General features: G+C 38.2%; 1 protein-coding gene across 1 annotated transcript in view; it reads left to right on the top strand.

Moving 5' to 3' along the window:
* The window catches only part of LOC128245060 (ADAM 17-like protease), a 51,398-nt gene that overhangs the window by 17,646 nt on the left and 12,857 nt on the right, over nucleotides 1-20,895 (top strand). The window contains exons 9-14 of the mRNA XM_052963265.1: nucleotides 3,794-3,889; nucleotides 4,632-4,770; nucleotides 7,549-7,659; nucleotides 10,769-10,896; nucleotides 18,291-18,357; nucleotides 19,575-19,710. Coding sequence (XP_052819225.1) covers nucleotides 3,794-3,889; nucleotides 4,632-4,770; nucleotides 7,549-7,659; nucleotides 10,769-10,896; nucleotides 18,291-18,357; nucleotides 19,575-19,710 — 677 coding nt within the window. The remainder of the gene's footprint in view (nucleotides 1-3,793; nucleotides 3,890-4,631; nucleotides 4,771-7,548; nucleotides 7,660-10,768; nucleotides 10,897-18,290; nucleotides 18,358-19,574; nucleotides 19,711-20,895) is intronic.

The following is a 20,895-nucleotide window of genomic DNA, read 5'->3' as shown; positions in this document are numbered from 1 at the left end:
TGGTATAGGTGTTGTCCTCTCACAAAAGAGGTTGTGGGTGCAATTCCCACCAGGGTGTGAGTGGTGTAGTGGTATAGGGGCCCTCCTCTCACCGAAGAGATTGTGGGTTTGATCATCACCAGGGTGTGAGTGGTCATATGGTATAGGTGTCCACCTCCCACCAAATAGGTTGTGGGTTTGATCACCACCAACGTGTGATTGGTCATATGGTATAGGTGTCCACCTCCCACCAAATAGGTTGTGGGTTTGATCACCACCAGGTGAGAGTGGTCTAGTGGTATAGGGGCCCTCCTCTCACCGATGAGATTGTGGGTTTGATCACCACCAGGGTGTGAGTGGTCTAGTGGTATAGGGGCACTCCTATCACCGAAGAGGTTGTGGGTTTGATCACCATCAGGGTATGAGTGGTCTAGTGGTATAGGTGTTGTCCTCTCACCAAATAGGTTGTGAGTTTGATTCCCACCCGGGTGTGAGTGGTCTAGTGGTATAGAGGCCCTCCTCTCACCGAAGAGGTTGTGGGTTTGATCACCACCAGGGTGTGAGTGGTCTAGTGGTATAGGGGCCCTCCTCTCACCGAAGAGATTGTGGGTTTGATCATCACCAGGGTGAGAGTGGTCTAGTGGTATAGGGGCCCTCCTCTCACCGAAGAGATTGTGGGTTTGATCACCACCAGGGTGAGAGTGGTCTAGTGGTATAAGAGCCCTCCTCTCACCGAAGAGATTGTGGGTTTGATCACCAATAGGATGCGAGTGGTCTAGTGGTATAGGGGCCCTCCTCTCACCAAATAGGTTGTGGGTTTGGTCCCCACCAGGGTGTGAGTTGTCTTATGGTATAGGGGCCCTCCTCTCACCAAATAGGTTGTGGGTTTGATCCCCACCAGGGTGTGAGTGGTCATATTGTATAGGGGCCCTCCTCACACCAAAGAGGTTGTGGGTTTGATCACCACCAGGTTGTGAGTGGTGTAGTGGTATAGGTGTCCACCTCACACCAAAGAGGTTGTGGGTTTGATTCCCACCAGGGTGTGAGTGGTGTAGTGGTATAGGTGTCCACCTCTCACCAAAGAGGTTGTTGGTTCGATTCCCACCAGGGTGTGAGTGGTGTAGTGGTATAGGTGTCCACCTCACACCAAAGAGGTTGTGGGTTTGATCACCACCAGGGTGTAAGTGGTGTAGTGGTATAGGTGTCCACCTCTCACCGAAGAGATTGTGGGTTTGATTCCCACCAGGGTGTGAGTGGTGTAGTGGTATAGGTGTCCACCTCACACCAAAGAGGTTGTGGGTTTGATTCCCACCAGGGTGTGAGTGGTGTAGTGGTATAGGTGTCCACCTCACACCAAAGAGGTTGTGGGTTTGATCCCCACCAGGGTGTGAGTGGTGTAGTGGTATAGGTGTCCACCTCTCACCGAAGAGATTGTGGGTTTGATTCCCACCAGGGTGTGAGTGGTGTAGTGGTATAGGTGTCCACCTCACACCAAAGAGGTTGTGGCTTTGATCCTCACCAGGGTGTGAGTGGTGTAGTGGTATAGGTGTCCACCTCTCACTGAAGAGATTGTGGGTTTGATCCCCACCAGGGTGTGGATTTGAGACCCACCAGGGTGTGAGTGGTCTTATGGTATAGGTGTCTACCTCACACCAAAGAGGTTGTGGGTTTGATCCCCACCAGGGTGTGAGTGGTCATATGGTATAGGTGTCCACCTCACACCAAAGAGGTTGTGGGTTTGATACCCACCAGGGTGAGAGTGGTCATATGGTATAGATGTCCACCTCACACCAAATAGGTTGTGGGTTTGATTCCCACCAGGGTGTGAGTGGTCTTATGGTATAGGGGCCCTCCTCTCACCAAATAGGTTGTGGGTTTGATCACCACCAGGATGTGAGTGGTCTAGTGGTATAGGGGCCCACCTCTTACCAAATAGGTTGTGGTTTTGATCACTACCAGGATGTGAGTGGTCTAGTGGTATAGGGGCCCTCCTTTCACCAAATAGGTTGTGGGTTTGATCACCACCAGGATGTGAGTGGTCTAGTGGTATAGGGGCCCACCTCACTCCAAAGAGGTTGTGGTTTTGATCCCCACCAGGGTGTAAGTGGTCTTATGGTATAGGTGTCGTCCTCTCACCAAAGAAGTTGTGGGTTTGATCTCCAGGTCCAGTGGTATAGGTGTCCAACTCCCACCAAAGAGGTTGTTGGTGCGATCCCCAACAGGGTGTGAGTGGTGTAGTGGTATTAGTGTCCACCTCTCACCAAAGAGGTTGTAGGTTTGATCACCACCAGGGTGTCAGTGGTCATATGGTATAGGTGTCCACCTCACACCAAAGAGGTTGTGGGTTTGATCACCACCAGGGTGTGAGTGGTCTTATGGTATAGGTGTCCACCTCCCACCAAAGAGGTTGTGGGTGCGATCCCCACCAGGGTGAGAGTGGTCTTATGGTATAGGTGTCCACCTCCCACCAAAGAGGTTGTGGGTGCGATCCCCACCAGGGTGAAAGTGGTGTAGTGGTATAGGTGTCCACCTCACACCAAAGAGGTTGAGAGTGCGATCCCCACCAGGGTGAGAGTGGTCTTATGGTATAGGTGTCCACCTCCCACCAAAGAGGTTGAGAGTGCGATCCCCACCAGGGTGAAAGTGGTGTAGTGGTATAGGTGTCCACCTCACACCAAAGAGGTTGAGAGTGCGATCCCCACCAGGGTGAGATTGGTCTTATGGTATAGGTGTCCACCTCACACCAAAGAGGTTGTGGGTGCGATCCCCACCAGGGTGTGAGTGGTCTTATGGTATAGGTGTCCACCTCCCACCAAAGAGGTTGTGGGTGCGATCCCCACCAGGGTGTGAGTGGTCTTATGGTATAGGTGTCCACCTCACACCAAAGAGGTTGTGGGTGCGATCCCCACCAGGGTTTGAGTGGTTTTATGGTATAGGTGTCCACCTCCCACCAAAGAGGTTGTGGGTTTGATCCTCACCAAGGTGTGAGTGGTCTAGTGGTATAGGTGTCCGCCTCTCACCTAAGAGATTGTGGGTTTGATCACCATCAGGGTGTGGGTGGTCTAGTGGTTTAGGGGCCCTCCTCTAACCAAATAGGTTTTGGGTTTGATCCCAACCAGGGTGAGAGTGGTCTTGTGGTATAGGGGCCCTCCTCTAACCAAATAGGTTGTGGGTTTGATCCCAACAAGGGTGAGAGTGGTCTAGTGGTATAGGGGCCCTCCTCTAACCAAATAGGTTGTGGGTTTGATCCCAACAAGGGTGTGGGTGGTCTAGTGGTATAGGGGTCCTCCTCTAACCAAATAGGTTGTGGGTTTGATCCCAACAAGGGTGAGAGTGGTCTAGTGGTATAGGGGCCCTCCTCTAACCAAATAGGTTGTGGGTTTGATCCCAACAAGGGTGTGGGTGGTCTAGTGGTATAGGTGTCCATCTCTCACACAACAGGTGGGTCTGATCTCTTAAAGGATGAAAGTAAGATTGTAAAAATGTCCGCCTCCCACCCAAGTGGTATAGATGTATTGCTCTCACCCAAGAGGTTGTGGGTTCTGTTCCCACCATTTGACAGTGGTCTAGTGGTAAAGTTGTCCCCCTCTCATCCAAGAGGTTGTAGGTTTGGTCCTTACCGAGGTTACTTTCTCATGGCCACTTAATTTTTTTGATCATAGATAAATGTAACTTGGTACATACAGTTGAACACCGTTAATCCGAAATCGCAGGGACCCAACATATTACTTCGGAATAGCGATGTTTCAAATTAACATTTTAAGCCTAATTTGACTGAAAAGACACAGAACAAAAGTGATGTTTTGTTTTTCAGATGGAGATCCACACTGCAGCATCTACTGGTGATGACATTGCCAAGTACCCATACAACATCGCCAAGTCCAGCTGGGAGCCAATAGAACTAATAACTGTAAATACCATGTTAATTTATACAATCCAACCCCGTCTGCTGGCATTTGCTTGGCTAGAATTCCTTGTTGGCTTGAACTATATGTTAAGGAATGTTTGCTTTATACTGCAGGTTAACATTCCCGCTTTGGTCTAATTAACCGAGGATCAAGGTATTTTCGCCAGTTTCTTGGAGTTTGACTTGAAGGGTTTAACTGTATTTGAATGGACAATCAAATAAGTAAATATTGTACCTGAACTGACTGTTTCAGTATATGTACCTTGAAAATATATACTGCACAGAAAAAAAATAATTCCATTATTGGTGAAAACAAGTCTTGGTTAGCATTGTTTATTAACTAATTTGTTTATTTTTAGCGCTATATTTGACCCCCCCCCCCCCCCACCACACCCCGGTTAAATAACCAGTAACTGATTAAAGCCAAAATTGCATTTAAAGATAAGTGGTAACACGAATCTTATCTAGTTAACCAGTTATTATGTTACGGTACTTATTAAGTGGAATTCGCAAACCATTATTAGTTAACCTGGTAATGTTGTACAGCTAAAAAAAGGTAACAGGTGGCAGTTCTGGGCACTTTCAAGCCTGTTTTAAGTCTTATGATATTTATCTTACCAAAGAAAGTTTTGCAAATACTAACTAAATAGTTAGAGAATCATCATGATAATTAAGTGGTTAACAGATTATCTTACGGCAGTTTTAACCACCATAGTATTCACATTACTTTTTACAAAACTTTCAGGAATTAAGCAAAACGAGTGAGTTTCCAAGTGCATGTTTAATCCGCCTGTGGACAGCGACTCCGTTTGAGCAAAGTATAGTGGGGGGCGGATATATCGCTAGTTCGAAGGCAGGATATCTTGGAGGAATATGCTCACCACGTAAGATCAATATATTTTTTCATTTTTTTGTGTTATCAAAAAAAACAAGTGTTTTATGTGACATGACAATGTCAGGGTTCCTTGCAAGTTGTTGGCTAACTGGAGTCAATGGGCTTACCTAATATTCAAGTCTACATTCACAGCTTGGTTATACTGTGGAGTGTTAGGGTACCGTATTTTTTTTCTTCTTTTTTTTTCAACTCATCCGATCTTCAACTGCCATTTTAATTAAATAGAAATGATGTAGGGTGATTAGAGTTACATACCTTCCTAAATAACGTGAACAAACTTCTCTTAAAAGCCAAATTAAGCCTGAAATCAACTTAAAAAAAAATGTCAAAAGCTTATTACTGTTTGTAAGACGCAGGTATTTTTTAAAATCGAAATATGAGGAAAAATGTGCGTCTTATTATCAGTCATTTACGGTACTTAAACACTGGCTGGTCATGTTAACTTATCTAACATTAAAGTCTCTACATTCACAGCCCGGGCCTACAGTGGAGTGTTAAGGTACTTCAACACTGGCTGGTCTTGTTAACTTATCTAACATTAAAGTCTCTACGTTCACAGCCCGGGCCTACAGCTGAGTGTTAAGGTACTTCAACACTGGCTGGTCTTGTTAACTTATCTAACATTAAAGTCTCTACATTCACAGCCCGGGCCTACAGTGGAGTGTTAAGGTACTTCAACACTGGCTGGTCTTGTTAACTTATTTAACATTAAAGTCTCTACATTCACAGCCCAGGCCTACATTGGAGTGTTAAGGTACTTCAACACTGGCTGGTTTTGTTAACTTATCTAACATTAAAGTCCCTACATTCACAGCTCGGTCCTACAGTGGAGTGTTAAGGTACTTCAACACTGGCTGGTCATGTTAACTTATCTGACATTAAAGTCTCTTTATTCACAGCCCAGTCCTACAGTGGAGTGTTAAGGTACTTCAACACTGGCTGGTCTTGTTAACTTATCTAACATTAAAGTCTCTACAGTCACAGCCCGGTCCTACAGTGGAGTGTTAAGGTACTTCAACACTGGCTAGTCTTGTACTTATCTAACATTAAAGTCTCTACATTCACAGCCCGGGCCTACAGTGGAGTGTTAAGGTACTTCAACACTGGCTGGTCTTTTTAACTTATCTAACATTAAAGTCTCTACATTCACAGCCCGGGCCTACAGTGGAGTGTTAAGGTACTTCAACACTGGCTGGTCTTGTTAACTTATCTAACATTAAACTCTCTACATTCACAGCCCAGGCCTACATTGGAGTGTTAAGGTACTTCAACACTGGCTGGTCTTGTTAACTTATCTAACATTAAAGTCCCTACATTCACAGCTCGGTCCTACAGTGGAGTGTTAAGGTACTTCAACACTGGCTGGTCTTGTTAACTTATCTAACATTAAAGTCTCTTTATTCACAGCCCGGTCCTACAGTGGAGTGTTAAGGTACTTCAACACTGGCTGGTCTTGTTAACTTATCTGACATTAAAGTCTCTACATTCACAGCCCGGGCCTACAGTGGAGTGTTAAGGTACTTCAACACTGGCTGGTCTTGTTAACTTATCTGACATTAAAGTCTCTACATTCACAGCCCGGGCCTACAGTGGAGTGTTAAGGTACTTCAACACTGGCTGTTCTTGTTAACTTATCTAACATTCAAGTCTCTACATTCACAGCCCGGGCCTACAGTGGAGTGTTAAGGTACTTCAACATCGGCTGGTCTTGTTAACTTATCTGACATTAAAGTCTCTTTATTCACAGCCCGGTCCTACAGTGGAGTGTTAAGGTACTTCAACACTGGCTGGTCTTGTTAACTTATCTAACATTAAAGTCTCTACATTCACAGCCCGGGCATACAGGGGAGTGTTAAGGTACTTCAACACTGGCTGGTCTTGTTAACTTATCTAACATTCAAGTCTCTACATTCACAGCCCGGGCCTACAGTGGAGTGTTAAGGTACTTCAACACCGGCTGGTCTTGTTAACTTATCTAACATTCAAGTCTCTACATTCACAGCCCGGGCCTACAGTGGAGTGTTAAGGTACTTCAACACCGGCTGGTCTTGTTAACTTATCTAACATTCAAGTCTCTACATTCACAGCCCGGGCCTACAGCTGAGTGTTAAGGTACTTCAACACTGGCTGGTCTTGTTAACTTATCTAACATTCAAGTCTCTACATTCACAGCCCGGGCCTACAGTGGAGTGTTAAGGTACTTCAACACCGGCTGGTCTTGTTAACTTATCTAACATTCAAGTCTCTACATTCACAGCCCGGGCCTACAGCTGAGTGTTAAGGTACTTCAACACTGGCTGGTCTTGTTAACTTATCTAACATTCAAGTCTCTACATTCACAGCCCGGGCATACAGGGGAGTGTTAAGGTACTTCAACACTGGCTGGTCTTGTTAACTTATCGAACATTCAAGTCTCTACATTCACAGCCCGGGCCTACAGTGGAGTGTTAAGGTACTTCAACACCGGCTGGTCTTGTTAACTTATCTAACATTCAAGTCTCTACATTCACAGCCTGGGCATACAGGGGAGTGTTAAGGTACTTCAACACCGGCTGGTCTTGTTAACTTATCTAACATTCAAGTCTCTACATTCACAGCCCGGGCCTACAGTGGAGTGTTAAGGTACTTCAACACTGTCTTGTCTTGTTAACTTATCTAACATTAAAGTCTCTACATTCACAGCCCGGGCCTACAGTGGAGTGTTAAGGTACTTCAACACTGGCTGGTCATGTTAACTTATCTAACATTCAAGTCTCTACATTCACAGCCCGGGCCTACAGTGGAGTGTTAAGGTACTTCAACACCGCCTGGACCTCATCCAAGAATGGAGCAGGCAGTACTGTCAGCTTTATACAACATGCTCTTTCAGCAGCTCATGGTAATATATTTACACCTCAACTTCCATTCCTTAAATGAACGTTATTTCGGCAATTGCGTTCCTCAATCGATGAACGCAACATCTTCGGATATGTTCGGATCGCAATTCATTGCATAACAATATACATGAAAAATATTTATCTTGTTATTGTTTGTATTGTGTCAGAAGGTCCTGTAAAATATAAATCAACATTTTAGAAAGTGTTAATTTTTTAAATTTTAAATATGTAGTTGCCATAACTGTTTGAATTTTACGTTCAAAAGTGATTTCAAGTGGTTGATCTTTTCCCGCGATATTATGACGTCATTGAAAAAATGCTTCCGGGTCGTTCTATTTACAGAATGGGTAGGAATGGGTTACTGAAAGTTTTTTTTAAATGAAATTAAGGTTTTTTTTAACAATTCTTGAATGAAATAATGAACTATTGGTGTAAATATAAGGAATGAATTGCGGACTTGATGTCATTATCGGGGATATGTATGCAATTTGGCTCGTCAAAGTACTGGTGGAGTCCTTCGGACTTCACACACTTTGACCAGCCCAATTGCGTTCATACCCCGATAATGACATCAAGCCCGCAATTTATTCCTTAAATGAAATATATTGTTTTAAACAAAAGCTTAATAAAGCTTTAATAATGAAATTGCATGCAAATATTATCAAGATTAAAATATTACAAAGAAGCAAAAACTCCCAAAAAAGTGTAAATTGTGTAATTTCTACATAACCAGGCTTGAAAAAAAATTGTAGAGTAAAAATACATTAATACATTCTTATGTGATTTTTCACTCAAGACAATCTCTGAAGCATACTTTGGAAATCATCTAGCACAGAAGTGCACATTTGTTTTACATGGTAGTGTTGTTATATGTAAATATGTTTTTCAATAAATTAAATAAAAGTACGACACTTGCTTATGTTTGAAAAAATCCTATTTGTAACATTATAAATGCTTAGAGTAAGTGGCTTGTACCCTGTACTTATTTGTAAAAAAAACAAACATTTTTAGTGAAAAGCTTTGAAATAAATGCAAAAATGCAGTCCTGGTTTTCCATGTTTATGGCATCCAGATTGCTATATTAAGAATAATCACAATCACATGTGTTAAAGCAATCCACGAGTGCCAAGGTTCGCAATGGTCTTGAAAAGTACTTGAATTCGATAAACACTCCTTGTAAACTACAAAATTACCTAAAAAGTACTTGAAAATTGATTATTATTTTTTTGCTCAATTTCCGTTGAATTCTTCTGTTGGAAATGCAAACGTGAATAAAAACTAGCAACCAGATAAAACTAGAACTGACAAAATGATGGTGCTGTCTTTAACGAGGCCTTTCACCGAGTATGGTTATCCAGTATAATATGATACAGGTTGTTTACGTAAGCAATTCCGACTATGTAAGATGTTTTTGTGTAATGGTGAAGCTAAACTATTAGTGGTATCAATTTGAAATTTCATATGTAGATAGATCTAATTGAGGGCAAGTGCAGTGCACAAGAACTGTTACTCTTGCTTCCATATTTTTAGAGTACTTGCCCTTTGTTATTTTTCATGCTTAAAGTTTTGTCCGTGGCATATCTTGTAGAATATAAGAGGTATCAACTTGAAACTTCATATGTGGATAGATCTCATGGAGGGCAAGTGCAGGGCACAATAACAGTAACTCTTGCTTTCTTAGTTTTAAAGTTATTGCCCTTTGTTAATTTTCATGCTTAAAGTTTTGTCCGGGGCATATCTTGAAGAATATAAGAGGTATCAACTTGAAACTTCATAGCTAGATAGATCTCATTGAGGGCAAGTGCAGTGAACAAGAACCGTAACTCTTGCTGCTATATTGTTAGAGTTATTGCCCTTTGTTAATTTTCATGCTTAGGTTTTGTCCGTGGCATATCTCGTAAACTATAGGAGGTATCAACCTGAAACTTATTCCGTAGGTATATCTGATTGAGGGAAAGTGCAGTGCACAAAAACCGTAACTCTTGCATCTATATGTTTAGAGTTATTGCCCTTTGTTAATTTTCAAGCTTAAATTTTGTCTGTTGGTGAATTGGAGTCTTACTTCAACCATCATAAACCGGTCTGGATAGCAGTTTAGACAGAAGCAAGACAGAGATGCTCATTTCACACCTAAAACGTATTAATCCATTATCTTCAAATTATTTCTCAATGTCATTGACTTCAGTATTTATTGTGCTCATTTTTGCTTATATAACCAATTGCTTGCTCCTGGCTTAACGTTGTTACCGTCAGTAACCTACACTTGAAAGTTAAATGGCAACATCATTGTCTATAAATGAATAAAATGCCAATCTAACAGCTATAATGTCGACAGTAAATAATTCGTCAGGCGACACATCCGACTCGCGGAGTTCTAGTTGAATGTTGTATTTGTATTCATTTCCTGGAAATGATGTCGTTGAAATTGTGTCCCAGCCCTATGTTGGATGATGTTTGAAACTGAGAGCAAGCTTAAATTTCAAAACAGTGAAAAATATCAAATTGATATTTTCACTGTTTGAAGTAGTGAAATATCAATTTAATTTCACTGATAAATCTCTATTAACCACTAGAAAGCATATAATAAATACTTTTAATTGCGTACGCCATATCTGCTGAGGCACCCTACTTGACTTTCAATGTACCTTCAAAGTATTGCTCCCTCTCTCAAAGATGCCATTAATCACACAGTGTCTTGTCAGATGACAAAGGCTCATTAAAGTCACAATAAATAATTTCAACTAGCCAAAATTATATTTTATACAAACTTGAACATGTATATCATCAATATAATGCATTGCCATAAATGAAAAATGAGATTTGACAAAGTTCATAAATACCGTATACTGCAATATGATATTAATCAATATCAATTATTCAATATCCACCTGAGATCTAACTTAATTTTGAGAGTAAAATCCAATTGATTAGAAATTGATTATTAATTATAAAATAAATCGGCCAATAGATTGAATGGAATTACTGAGGCATGTCTTACAATAAGTATAAAAACTTTATTGAATACCATCCTATGGCCCTTTTTTCACATCTTGTATAGTATAACTTTTTTATTTCCAAACATTTAGCTAAATGACTCAATTCATTATTCAGAGTTTGGTCACAACCTGGGCAGTGAACACGACCCTGACACTGATGACTGTGCCCCAAGCAGCATCTTCGGTGACGGCAAATACCTCATGTGGACCTCCTCTGTGACTGGTGAAGACCCAAACAATCATGTAAGTCTTCCTTTGTACTTGATGAGTTATAATTTAAACAATGGAAATAAAGATGATTTTTACAGATTATAATTTAAACAATGGAAATAAGACTGTTTTCTACAGGTTTTCATTTAAAAAATGGAAATAAGACTGTTTTCTATTGGTTATCATTTAAACAATTGAAATAAGACTGTTTTCTATTGGTTATCAGTTAAACAATGGAAATAAGACTGTTTCCTATTGGTTATCAGTTAAACCATGGAAATAAGAATGTTTTCTAATGGTAATGATAAAAATATCTTATTTCTAATGGTAATGATAAAAATATTGGAAATAAGAAAGTTTTCTACAGGTTATCATTTAAACAATGAAAATAAGACTATGTTTTCTATCGGTTTTCATTTAAATAATGGAAATAACACTGTTTTCTGTTGGTTATCATTTAAACAATGGAAATAAGAATGTTTTCTACAGGTTATCATTTAAACCATGGAAATAAGAATGTTTTCTACAGGTTATCATTTTAACAATGGAAATAACACTTGTTTTCTACAGGTTATCATTTAAACAATTTTCTATGGGTTTTATTTAAACCATGGAAAAGATACTTTTTTCTATTGTTCATACTTAAACCATGGAAATAACACAATTTCCTATTAGTTATCAGTTAAACCAAGGAAAAAAGACTGTTTTCTATTGGTTATCATTTGAACCATGGAAATGGTTCAAACAAGACTCTCTTTTTTTTAAGTTATCATTTTAATCATGGAAATAAGATTTTTTTCTTCTGGTTTATTTTAAAACTATTTTAGTTTAAAACCATTACAAACATTAAAAAAGATTGTTTTATTTATCATAGCATATAACTATCATAGCGTTTTATCTATCCCAGCATATTATCTATCATAATGTATTATCTATCCCAGCACTTTATCATAGCGTATTATCTATCCAAGCACATTATATATCGTAGCATATTATCTATCCCAGCATATTATCTATCATAGAATAGATTTTTTCATATTATATTATGACGTCACTTCCGTGTAAACAAGTTTTTCTCGACGTCTGAACAAATTTTATGAAATTAATTAATTATTAAGTCAAAGAAGTTCGATTTTATAGAAAAAGCATACCATTTGAAGGAAATTTATAACAATTGCATGCGTGTGCTTTTTATAAATCTACGATGGAAATTGCGGAAGTTACAGCGAAAAATAAACTTTCGCACAACGTAGACTCTAACCGTCATGTTTCAAAAACGGAAACAAGGAGTTATGATTTAAATAAGAAGAAGGCGATCAGGAAGAAAATGGAGGCGACCGAAGTGAATGATGTGGAAATAATAAATACGGGCGGTGGAATAAAGATCATGCTGAATACTGGTGCGTACGAACTTTTAAAAGTGTCGGCGGAACATTTTTACGCATCTGAAAACGACACGTTCCAGTTTCAAAAGATTCCAGTGACAGATAAAAAAGGAAACATTGTGGAAACGAAGTTTAAAGTTAGCAGTGGTAAGTCTCATATCTATACCTTAAATATGTACCACACGAAGTCAAGTTGCCTTGTGAACGGTAAGCAGGTGGCTCAGTTCATAGATGCCGACTTCCCACACCTGATTCAAGGAATAGAAAGCTGCTTAGAAGTTAGCAACTCGTCTATAGAAGATGTTAACTCACAATTGAAATCCCTCCTTCATCAGTATAAAGCGATCAGTGTCCCCGAAACCCCTACAGAAGACCTGTCTATACAAGTGCGTGATTCACTCCCATCGGCAACTGCAGCCAGTAATGTTATATTACTGTCCGATCACTCCAGTTTAGATTCACAAAATGATGAAGGCAGCTCTAATGAAAATGGCCCCGATCACTGTGACGCCAATTATGACAAGTACATCGGCCTACTCCAATCAATTGCCGAGTCCGTCAAAAATCTGCACCATAGCCTTGAAAGCCATATACAAATGACGGATATAAATTTTGGCCAGATCCGGGATGAGATCCAAAGTGTGAAAAAGCAGATTATTTGTGAAAACAAGCACAACGTGTTACAAATTGATGATGTAAATACCACAGCAAATGACATTAGACAAAATGTAGTCAAAAACTTCGACAGCCTAACCAAAAGACTGCAACAAATAACAGACTTGATTAAAACTATGCCGGTCAAAAATCTCTCTACTGCCGGAAAACCAACTTCACCTAACACAGTTCCAACAGAGCGACCAGCTCAGAGTTCAATTACTAAAATACCGGAAAGGACAAAGACTCTATTAATAGGTAGCTCAATTGTGAAAGGGATACAGCCCCCTGGTTTATCTACAAACGTAGAACTCGTCAAGATCAGCGGCGCGAAAATTAGGGACGTGGCTCAGAGGCTGAATGAAATTGACACACGTCACTATAACGACGTCATCATACACGTTGGCGGAAATGACGTCAGTGACGGAAAACAGCCCGACGCGTCTTACCGCGAAATTTTGAACGTCACACAGAAACTACAGGAGCAGCGTTGTAAAGTCCACCTCTGTACCGTCTTTCCACGCAGAGACGCCGACGTTTCGGAGTTTAACAGCAGGGTGCGACAAGTAAGCCGGGAAACAGGAGCCGATCTCATCGACTGCTACCAGGCGTTCGTCTACGGAAACGGAGATACAGTGATACCATACTTTACCCGCGACGGAATTCATCTCACTGAGCAGGGATCGAGAACACTAGTTGCGACTGTAAACAGTCGAGTTCATATTATTCGTGATAGAGACGGTAACCAGAAGACACACAGAACACAGAGACACTTTAACACACCTCCAACGCAGACGTGGGGCACGTTTCCCAGACAATCTAGGAATAACTTTCATTTCAGAATGGTAAAAAATGGAAGATATTCCCAATAGGATAAGCATGACAGACACTCTATTGATTTAACTCGTTCTTGCAATAGATATCATCATTTAGCTAATATATGCCAGGAATGTAATGAGGTAATATGTTCAGGCAGTTTTTTTAGGCAAGTTATGTGTGTTGACCAAATTGAAACGTGTAAAAACATCGAAAGTATACATTCTGAGTTAACATACGACGTCTGGCAAAATGAGAATAGATCTAGCACAAATTGTATCGAAAATAATGTTGCGTTATACGGTCACGTCAACTCGCTAGGAACCGATATTAAATCTGATAAAATTATTACCGATACCGATAACAACGAAAGCACCATAATAAGCCAAAAATGCTGTCAACTAAATTGCACGAGTGTGTTGGGCGGTAGTCATAATTCGCAGTGTATTAATACAAATATGGAAACAAATGGAAACACATATACTCCAGCAGCCTCTTCTCAAGGTGACACTGTGTTCATGTTTGATAAGAAGGGTGTTCGGTGTGCACACTTAAACGTATGTCATTTGCTTCCGAAACTTGAGGAAATTAAATACCACCTTTGTCAATCGTATTCGCCAAATATATTAGGTTTATGTGAAACTTTTTTACACGCAGATATCAATGACAATATGCTGCAAGTTAAGAATTACACGTTTGAAAGGAAAGACCGAGAACATAAAAAGGGAGGGGGTATTCTTGTTTACGTGAACAATAATATACAGTACCGTAGACGTCTAGATCTCGAGGTAAATGACATTGAATCGATTTGGCTTGAAATTAATGGTCTATATTGCAAATCGTTCTTAATCAATTTCATTTATCGACCTCCGAACTCCCAACAAAAATGGATTGACTTATATGATAAGCAGTTAGAAATAGCTGATAGTTCTAATATTGGGTTTCATTTAATTGGAGATTTTAATATCAATTATTCGCCGGAAAGTGGCAAATATAACAACACTAAATGGGCAGATCTTACCACGAAGTATGGCTTGGAACAATTAATCAAATCACCAACAAGAATTTCAAAAAATAACTCTACTATAATAGATCATTTATATACGAATATGAGTAATCATGTAACTGAATGGTGTGTGTCTCACTTATCACTAAGTGACCACTTTCCCGTTTGTTTCACACATTCTATTACAGACAAATTACCAAAATTGGCCCCTAATAGCCATACAGTTATACAATATAGATCTTTTAAGAAATTTGAAAAAGAAGCTTTTCAGGCAGAATTGATGTTTTCAGGACTGGATGAAATAGACTCATTGTCAAATTCCAATGATGCACTGAAAAGATTTTATGAAATTCTAAATGGCATTTTATCTAAACATGCCCCAGTCAAAGATAAACGTGTGAAACGCGAGAATCAGCCTGATTGGTTTACTGAGGAAATTATATCTATAATAAATCACAGGGATAAATGCCGAAAAACTGGCAACATAGACCAGTATAAAATACTTAGAAATAAAGTAACTTCTATGATAAAGAAAAGTAAAAAGAATTTTTTCAACAATGCAATAAAAGACAATAAAAATCCGACATATTTATGGAAAAATCTAAAAGATATTTCACATTTGAATCAATCAACTGTGACAGCATTACCTCATAAAATGACATTTAATGAATTTCCGGTTGAAGATCCGTCAAATATTGTAAACGAATTAAACAGTCATTTTGTAAACATTTCAAACATTATAAATAAAACAAAGTTTTTGAATACAAATTTTAGAAACTTAAAACATATTCTAGATACAAAACTAGGTACAAATAGGTTTGAGATTAAACATATTACCCCTTATGAAGTCCATACTATTATTGATAAATTAAATGTTGGAAAGGCCACAGGCATAGATGGAGGAGGCCCCAAAATTTTGAAGCAATGTGGTGATACTATTACACCTTGTATAGCATCAATTATCAACAGTAGTATAGCGCATGGAGTTTTCCCTGATAAACTGAAAGAAGCACGAGTAATACCAATTTTCAAGTCGGGCAACAAAGAGGACCCCAATAATTACCGCCCCATTTCAATACTCCCAAATATATCAAAAATCTTTGAAAGGCATATAGCGACACAGGTACAGTTGTACTTTGAGAAAACAGATGTCATACACAAAACACAATCTGGATTTAGAAAACACCATTCATGTAACACTGCTATAATAAGACTTATAGATACTTGGCTTAAAGATGTTGACAGTGGTAAACTAGTTGGTGCGATATTTTTGGATTTGAGAAAAGCTTTCGATTTAGTTGATCATGAAATTCTTCTTTATAAATTGAAACTGTATCATTTTTCTGAAATAGCATTGAATTTGTTTAAATCATATCTTGAAAATAGAAACCAAATTGTAAAGATTGGCAAAATTAAATCGCAAAAACTCACTGTTACATCTGGGGTACCCCAGGGTTCCATACTGGGACCCTTGCTTTTTATTTTATACATAAATGATATTGCAGTTATGCATCCAACATTAAATATAGATCTATATGCAGATGACTCAACACTTTATGAATCTGGATATCAGTTGACGGATATTCAAAATAAATTACAACATCATTTAAATTATGTTAATAAGTGGTGTCAACTAAATAATATGTCATTGCATCCTTCCAAGACTAAATGCATGTTAATAGGGTCTGCAAATAAATTAAAAAACACTGGGAATCTTGAACTTTGTATTAATGATGTTCAAATAGTTAATGTTGTTGTGCAAAAGTTATTAGGGTTGTATATAGATAATACACTAAACTGGCATGTGCAAATCGATTATGTTTGTAAAAATCTGAATAAGAAAATTGCACTTCTAAAAAATATAATATATTTCCTCACACCTGATACAAAACGAATGTTTTACAATGCATATATTCTGCCAAATTTTGATTACGGCTGCTTGGTCTGGGGCAAGGGAACCAATTCATATGTGAATAAAATAAATAACTTACAAAAACGAATTGCAAAAATCATACTTGGTAAATCTAAACGAGATTCATCAACAAATCTATTTAAAGAACTAAAATGGCTAAACTTCTCGGATAGATGTAAATACCACGCAGCAGTATTAGTTTACAAGACGTTGAATAGCATGGCTTCATCATATATGTCAGAATTAGTAACAGTTTCAGACAATAATGTATATATGCTAAGATCAATGGCACACAAAGATATTGTTTTACAAACTAGACCTCGTACTAATTATATGAAAGCATCGTTTACATATTACAGCAGAATTGTTTGGAATAATATACCTTTGGAAATACGAGAATCAAAAAACTTTAATACGTATAAAATAAAGGTCAAACAGTACCTCATAGGAAACTTGTGATTATACAAATTGTGATGTTTTATTCATAATTATATTTAACTGAGAGTATCTGTCTAATATTGACTCAACATCATCATCATGTCATCATATGCATCATTATCGTCAGCATCAACAGCATACTTATAATCATCATCATCATCGTCATCGTTGTTAGCATCGTCTTCATGTTTGTCTTATGATTATTTGCCATATTTTCATTCTGTTTCAGAGGGCCATATCGAAAATAAGATTCTGTAGTTTTGTACATGATCTTAATATGTCACCTTCTTAAAATAAAGATATTATTATTATTATTATTATTATTATTATTATAGTGTATTATCTATCCCAACACAGTATCTATCATAGCGTATTATCTATCCCAGCAAATTATTGTTCATAGTGTATTATCTATCCCAACACATTATCTATCATAGTGTACTATCTTTACCAGCACATTATCTATCTTAGCGTATTATCTATCCCAGCACATTATCATAGTGTACTATCTTTACCAGCACATTATCTATCATAGTGTATTATCTATCCCAGCACATTATCTATCATAGTGTATTATCTATCCCAGTACATTATCTATCATAGTGTATTGTCTATCCCAGCACATTATCTATCATAGTGTATTATCTTTCCCAGCACATTATCTATCATAGCGTATTATTTATCCCATCATATTATCTATCATAGTGAATTATCTATCACATCATATTATCTATCATAGTGAATTATCTATCCCACCATATTATCTATTAAAGTGTATTATCTATCCCAGCATATTATCTATCAAAGTGTATTATCTATCCCAGCAAATTATCTATCATAGTGTATTATCTATCCCAGCACATTGTCTATCATAGTGTATTATCTATCCCATCATATTATCTATCATAGTGTATTATCTATCCCATCATATTATCTATCAAAGTGTATTATCTATCCCAGCTTATTATCTATCGAAGTGTATTATCTATCCCAGCACATTATCTATCATAGTGAATTATCTATCCCAGCATATTATCTATCATAGTGTATTATCTATCCCAGCACATTATCATAGTGAATTATCTATCCCAGCATATTATCTATCAGTGTGTATTATCTATCCCAGCACATTATCTATCATAGTGAATTATCTATCCCAGCATATTATCTATCATAGTGTATTATCTACAGTAAAATTTGAAATATCACTTTTCAGAAATTCTCATCCTGCAGTATTAATCGCATGAATGAAGTTTTATCAACCAAATCCTCCTGCTTCGTGGGTGAGTAATTCTTTATTTCTGAGATATAAATTGTTTTATATTACTCTTTAAAACTTAAATTTAGCTAATATTTTTTTTCTAATTTGAAATGGTCAACCATGCAAGGTTGAGCAGATATTTGGCAACTTCATTTCTCTAACAGATATTAATCTCTTGGTTTTTCCAGCCGGGGCTCCTTTGACCCTTATAATTGACGAATTAGTTATTATCTGTGGTCCAATTGAATGATTTACACTCCATGTATTCTATTTTGGGATTACACCGATGCACCTTCAGTAGGAAATGGGAGTACCTGGCTATAAAATTACATAAGAGTTTGCGTCAGGGCAATCTCATTAGAATCATTTAATGACGTTCACTTCAGCTCATTATGTCATGTACATACATAGTCTTACGCCGTGAAGCGTGTATTGGGGATATTTTTTAATGAGATTGTCGTGAGGGAAAGCTTCCATGCACCCAGGCCGGGAATCGAACCCAGGTCGCCTTGGCAAGGAGCCAGTGTGCTAACCCCACTGCATAAACCGGACAATCATCAATGTTACGTCAATAATTTATGTTGTTCAAGGTCATCACTAAGTTGTCCAAGGTCAATACTAAGTTGTTCAAGGTCAACACTTAGTTGTTCAAAGTCAACACTAAGTTGTTTACAGTCAATACTAAGTTGTTCAAGGTCAACATTAAGTTGTTCAAGGTCAATACTAAGTTGTTCATGGTCAATACTAAGTTGTTCAAGGTCAACATTAAGTTGTTTAAGGTCAATACTAAGTTGTTCAAGGTAAACATTAAGTTGTTCAAGGTCAAATACTAAGTTGTTCATGGTCAATACTAAGTTGTTCAAGGTCAACATTAAGTTGTTTAAGGTCAATACTAAGTTGTTTAAGGTCAACATTAAGTTGTTCAAGGTCAACACTTAGTTGTTCAAAGTCAACACTTAAGTTGTTTACAGTCAATACTAAGTTGTTCAAGGTCAACATTAAGTTGTTCAAGGTCAATACTAAGTTGTTCAAAGTCAACACTAAGATGTTTAAGGTCAATACTAAGTTGTTTAAGGTTAACATAGAATGAAAGATCTTTGTGATAATGTGAAGGTGTAAAGGAGAGAGTTAGCTTGCTGCCGTTTTTATGACTCGGCATTATCTTATATAGATAAAAATAGAATATATACCTGTTTGATCAGACAAATAACTTTGATGTCTGCCTTGTTTCCCCTGTAGTTGCACGAGGTGAACAACTTTGTGGAAATGGGCGTATGGATGCGGGAGAAGAATGTGACGGAGGGTTTCTGGGAATGGTCAACCAGGACACGTGCTGTGCCAGTGACTGTACGCTGAGACCAGGAGCTTTTTGCAGGTATGGATGGTTATTTTTGCAAAACCTCCTAGGTCTCTCACATTCAGCGGGATGAACATGGGAATTGATGTGTCAACTATTAGCCTGGGATTGGTTTAGTGGTATGTTTGTCCGCCTTGATACCTACCGAGCAGAGGGCAAAAGAACTTTTAATGAACAGCATTACCTGTCCTGATTTCTCAAAACTTCTTAAACTTGAATGACTTGAGTAGTTTATTTTGTTAAGCAAAATTTCATACTTTTATCTGATTTTGATCAGATAGATAACTTTGATGAACAGTCAAAAAACTTAATTCTCACAAATTACAGCAGAACAAAAATAGTGAGCTCAGCTTAAGTTTGTTATAACAGACTTAAGTTGTTTCGAGAAAAATCGGACCCTGGATTCTACTCATGAAACACATCAAGGATGATACTGAAAGCTATATCAGCTTGACTTGTAGTGAACCAATCTGAAAGAAATCCTTATTTAGGTGTACCCGGTAATAAAAAATTAATATAATTATGGAACTAAATAACTGTACAAATGTAAATATATACTTTTTGTGTCGCCTGAAAAGACGACATATAGGGGTTACTTTTGTCGGCGGCGTCGGCGGCGTCGGCGGCGGCGTCCGCATCCCATTTTCGCTTGTCCGGGGTATATCTCCTAAACTATTAGTGGTATCAACTTGAAACTTCATATGTAGATAGATCTAATTGAGGGCAAGTGCAGTGCACAAGAACTGTTACTCTTGCTTCCCTATTTTTTTAAGAATTATTGCCCTTTGTTATTTTTCATGCTTAAAGTTTTGTCCGGGGCATATCTTGTAGAATATAAGAGTTATCAACTTGAAACTTCATATGTAGATAAATCTCATGGAGGGCAAGTGCAGTGCACAATAACAGTAACTCTTGCTTTCTTAGTTTTAAAGTTATTGTCCTTTCTTAATTTTCATGCTTAAAGTTTTGTCCGGGGCATATCTTGAAGAATATAAGAGGTATCAACTTGAAACTTCATAGCTAAATATATCTCTATGAGGGCAAGTGCAGTGCACAATAACAGTAACTCTTGCTTTCTTAGTTTTAAAGTTATTGCCCTTTGTTAATTTTCATGCTTAAAGTTTTGTCCGGGGCATATCTTGTAGAATATAAGAGTTATCAACTTGAAACTTCATATGTAGATAAATCTCATGGAGGGCAAGT

This window comes from Mya arenaria, chromosome 8, assembly GCF_026914265.1.
Source record: "Mya arenaria isolate MELC-2E11 chromosome 8, ASM2691426v1".
Taxonomy (NCBI): Eukaryota; Metazoa; Mollusca; class Bivalvia; order Myida; family Myidae; genus Mya; species Mya arenaria.
Note: the sequence above shows the minus strand (reverse complement) of the source record. Positions and strands in the feature narration are given on the sequence as shown.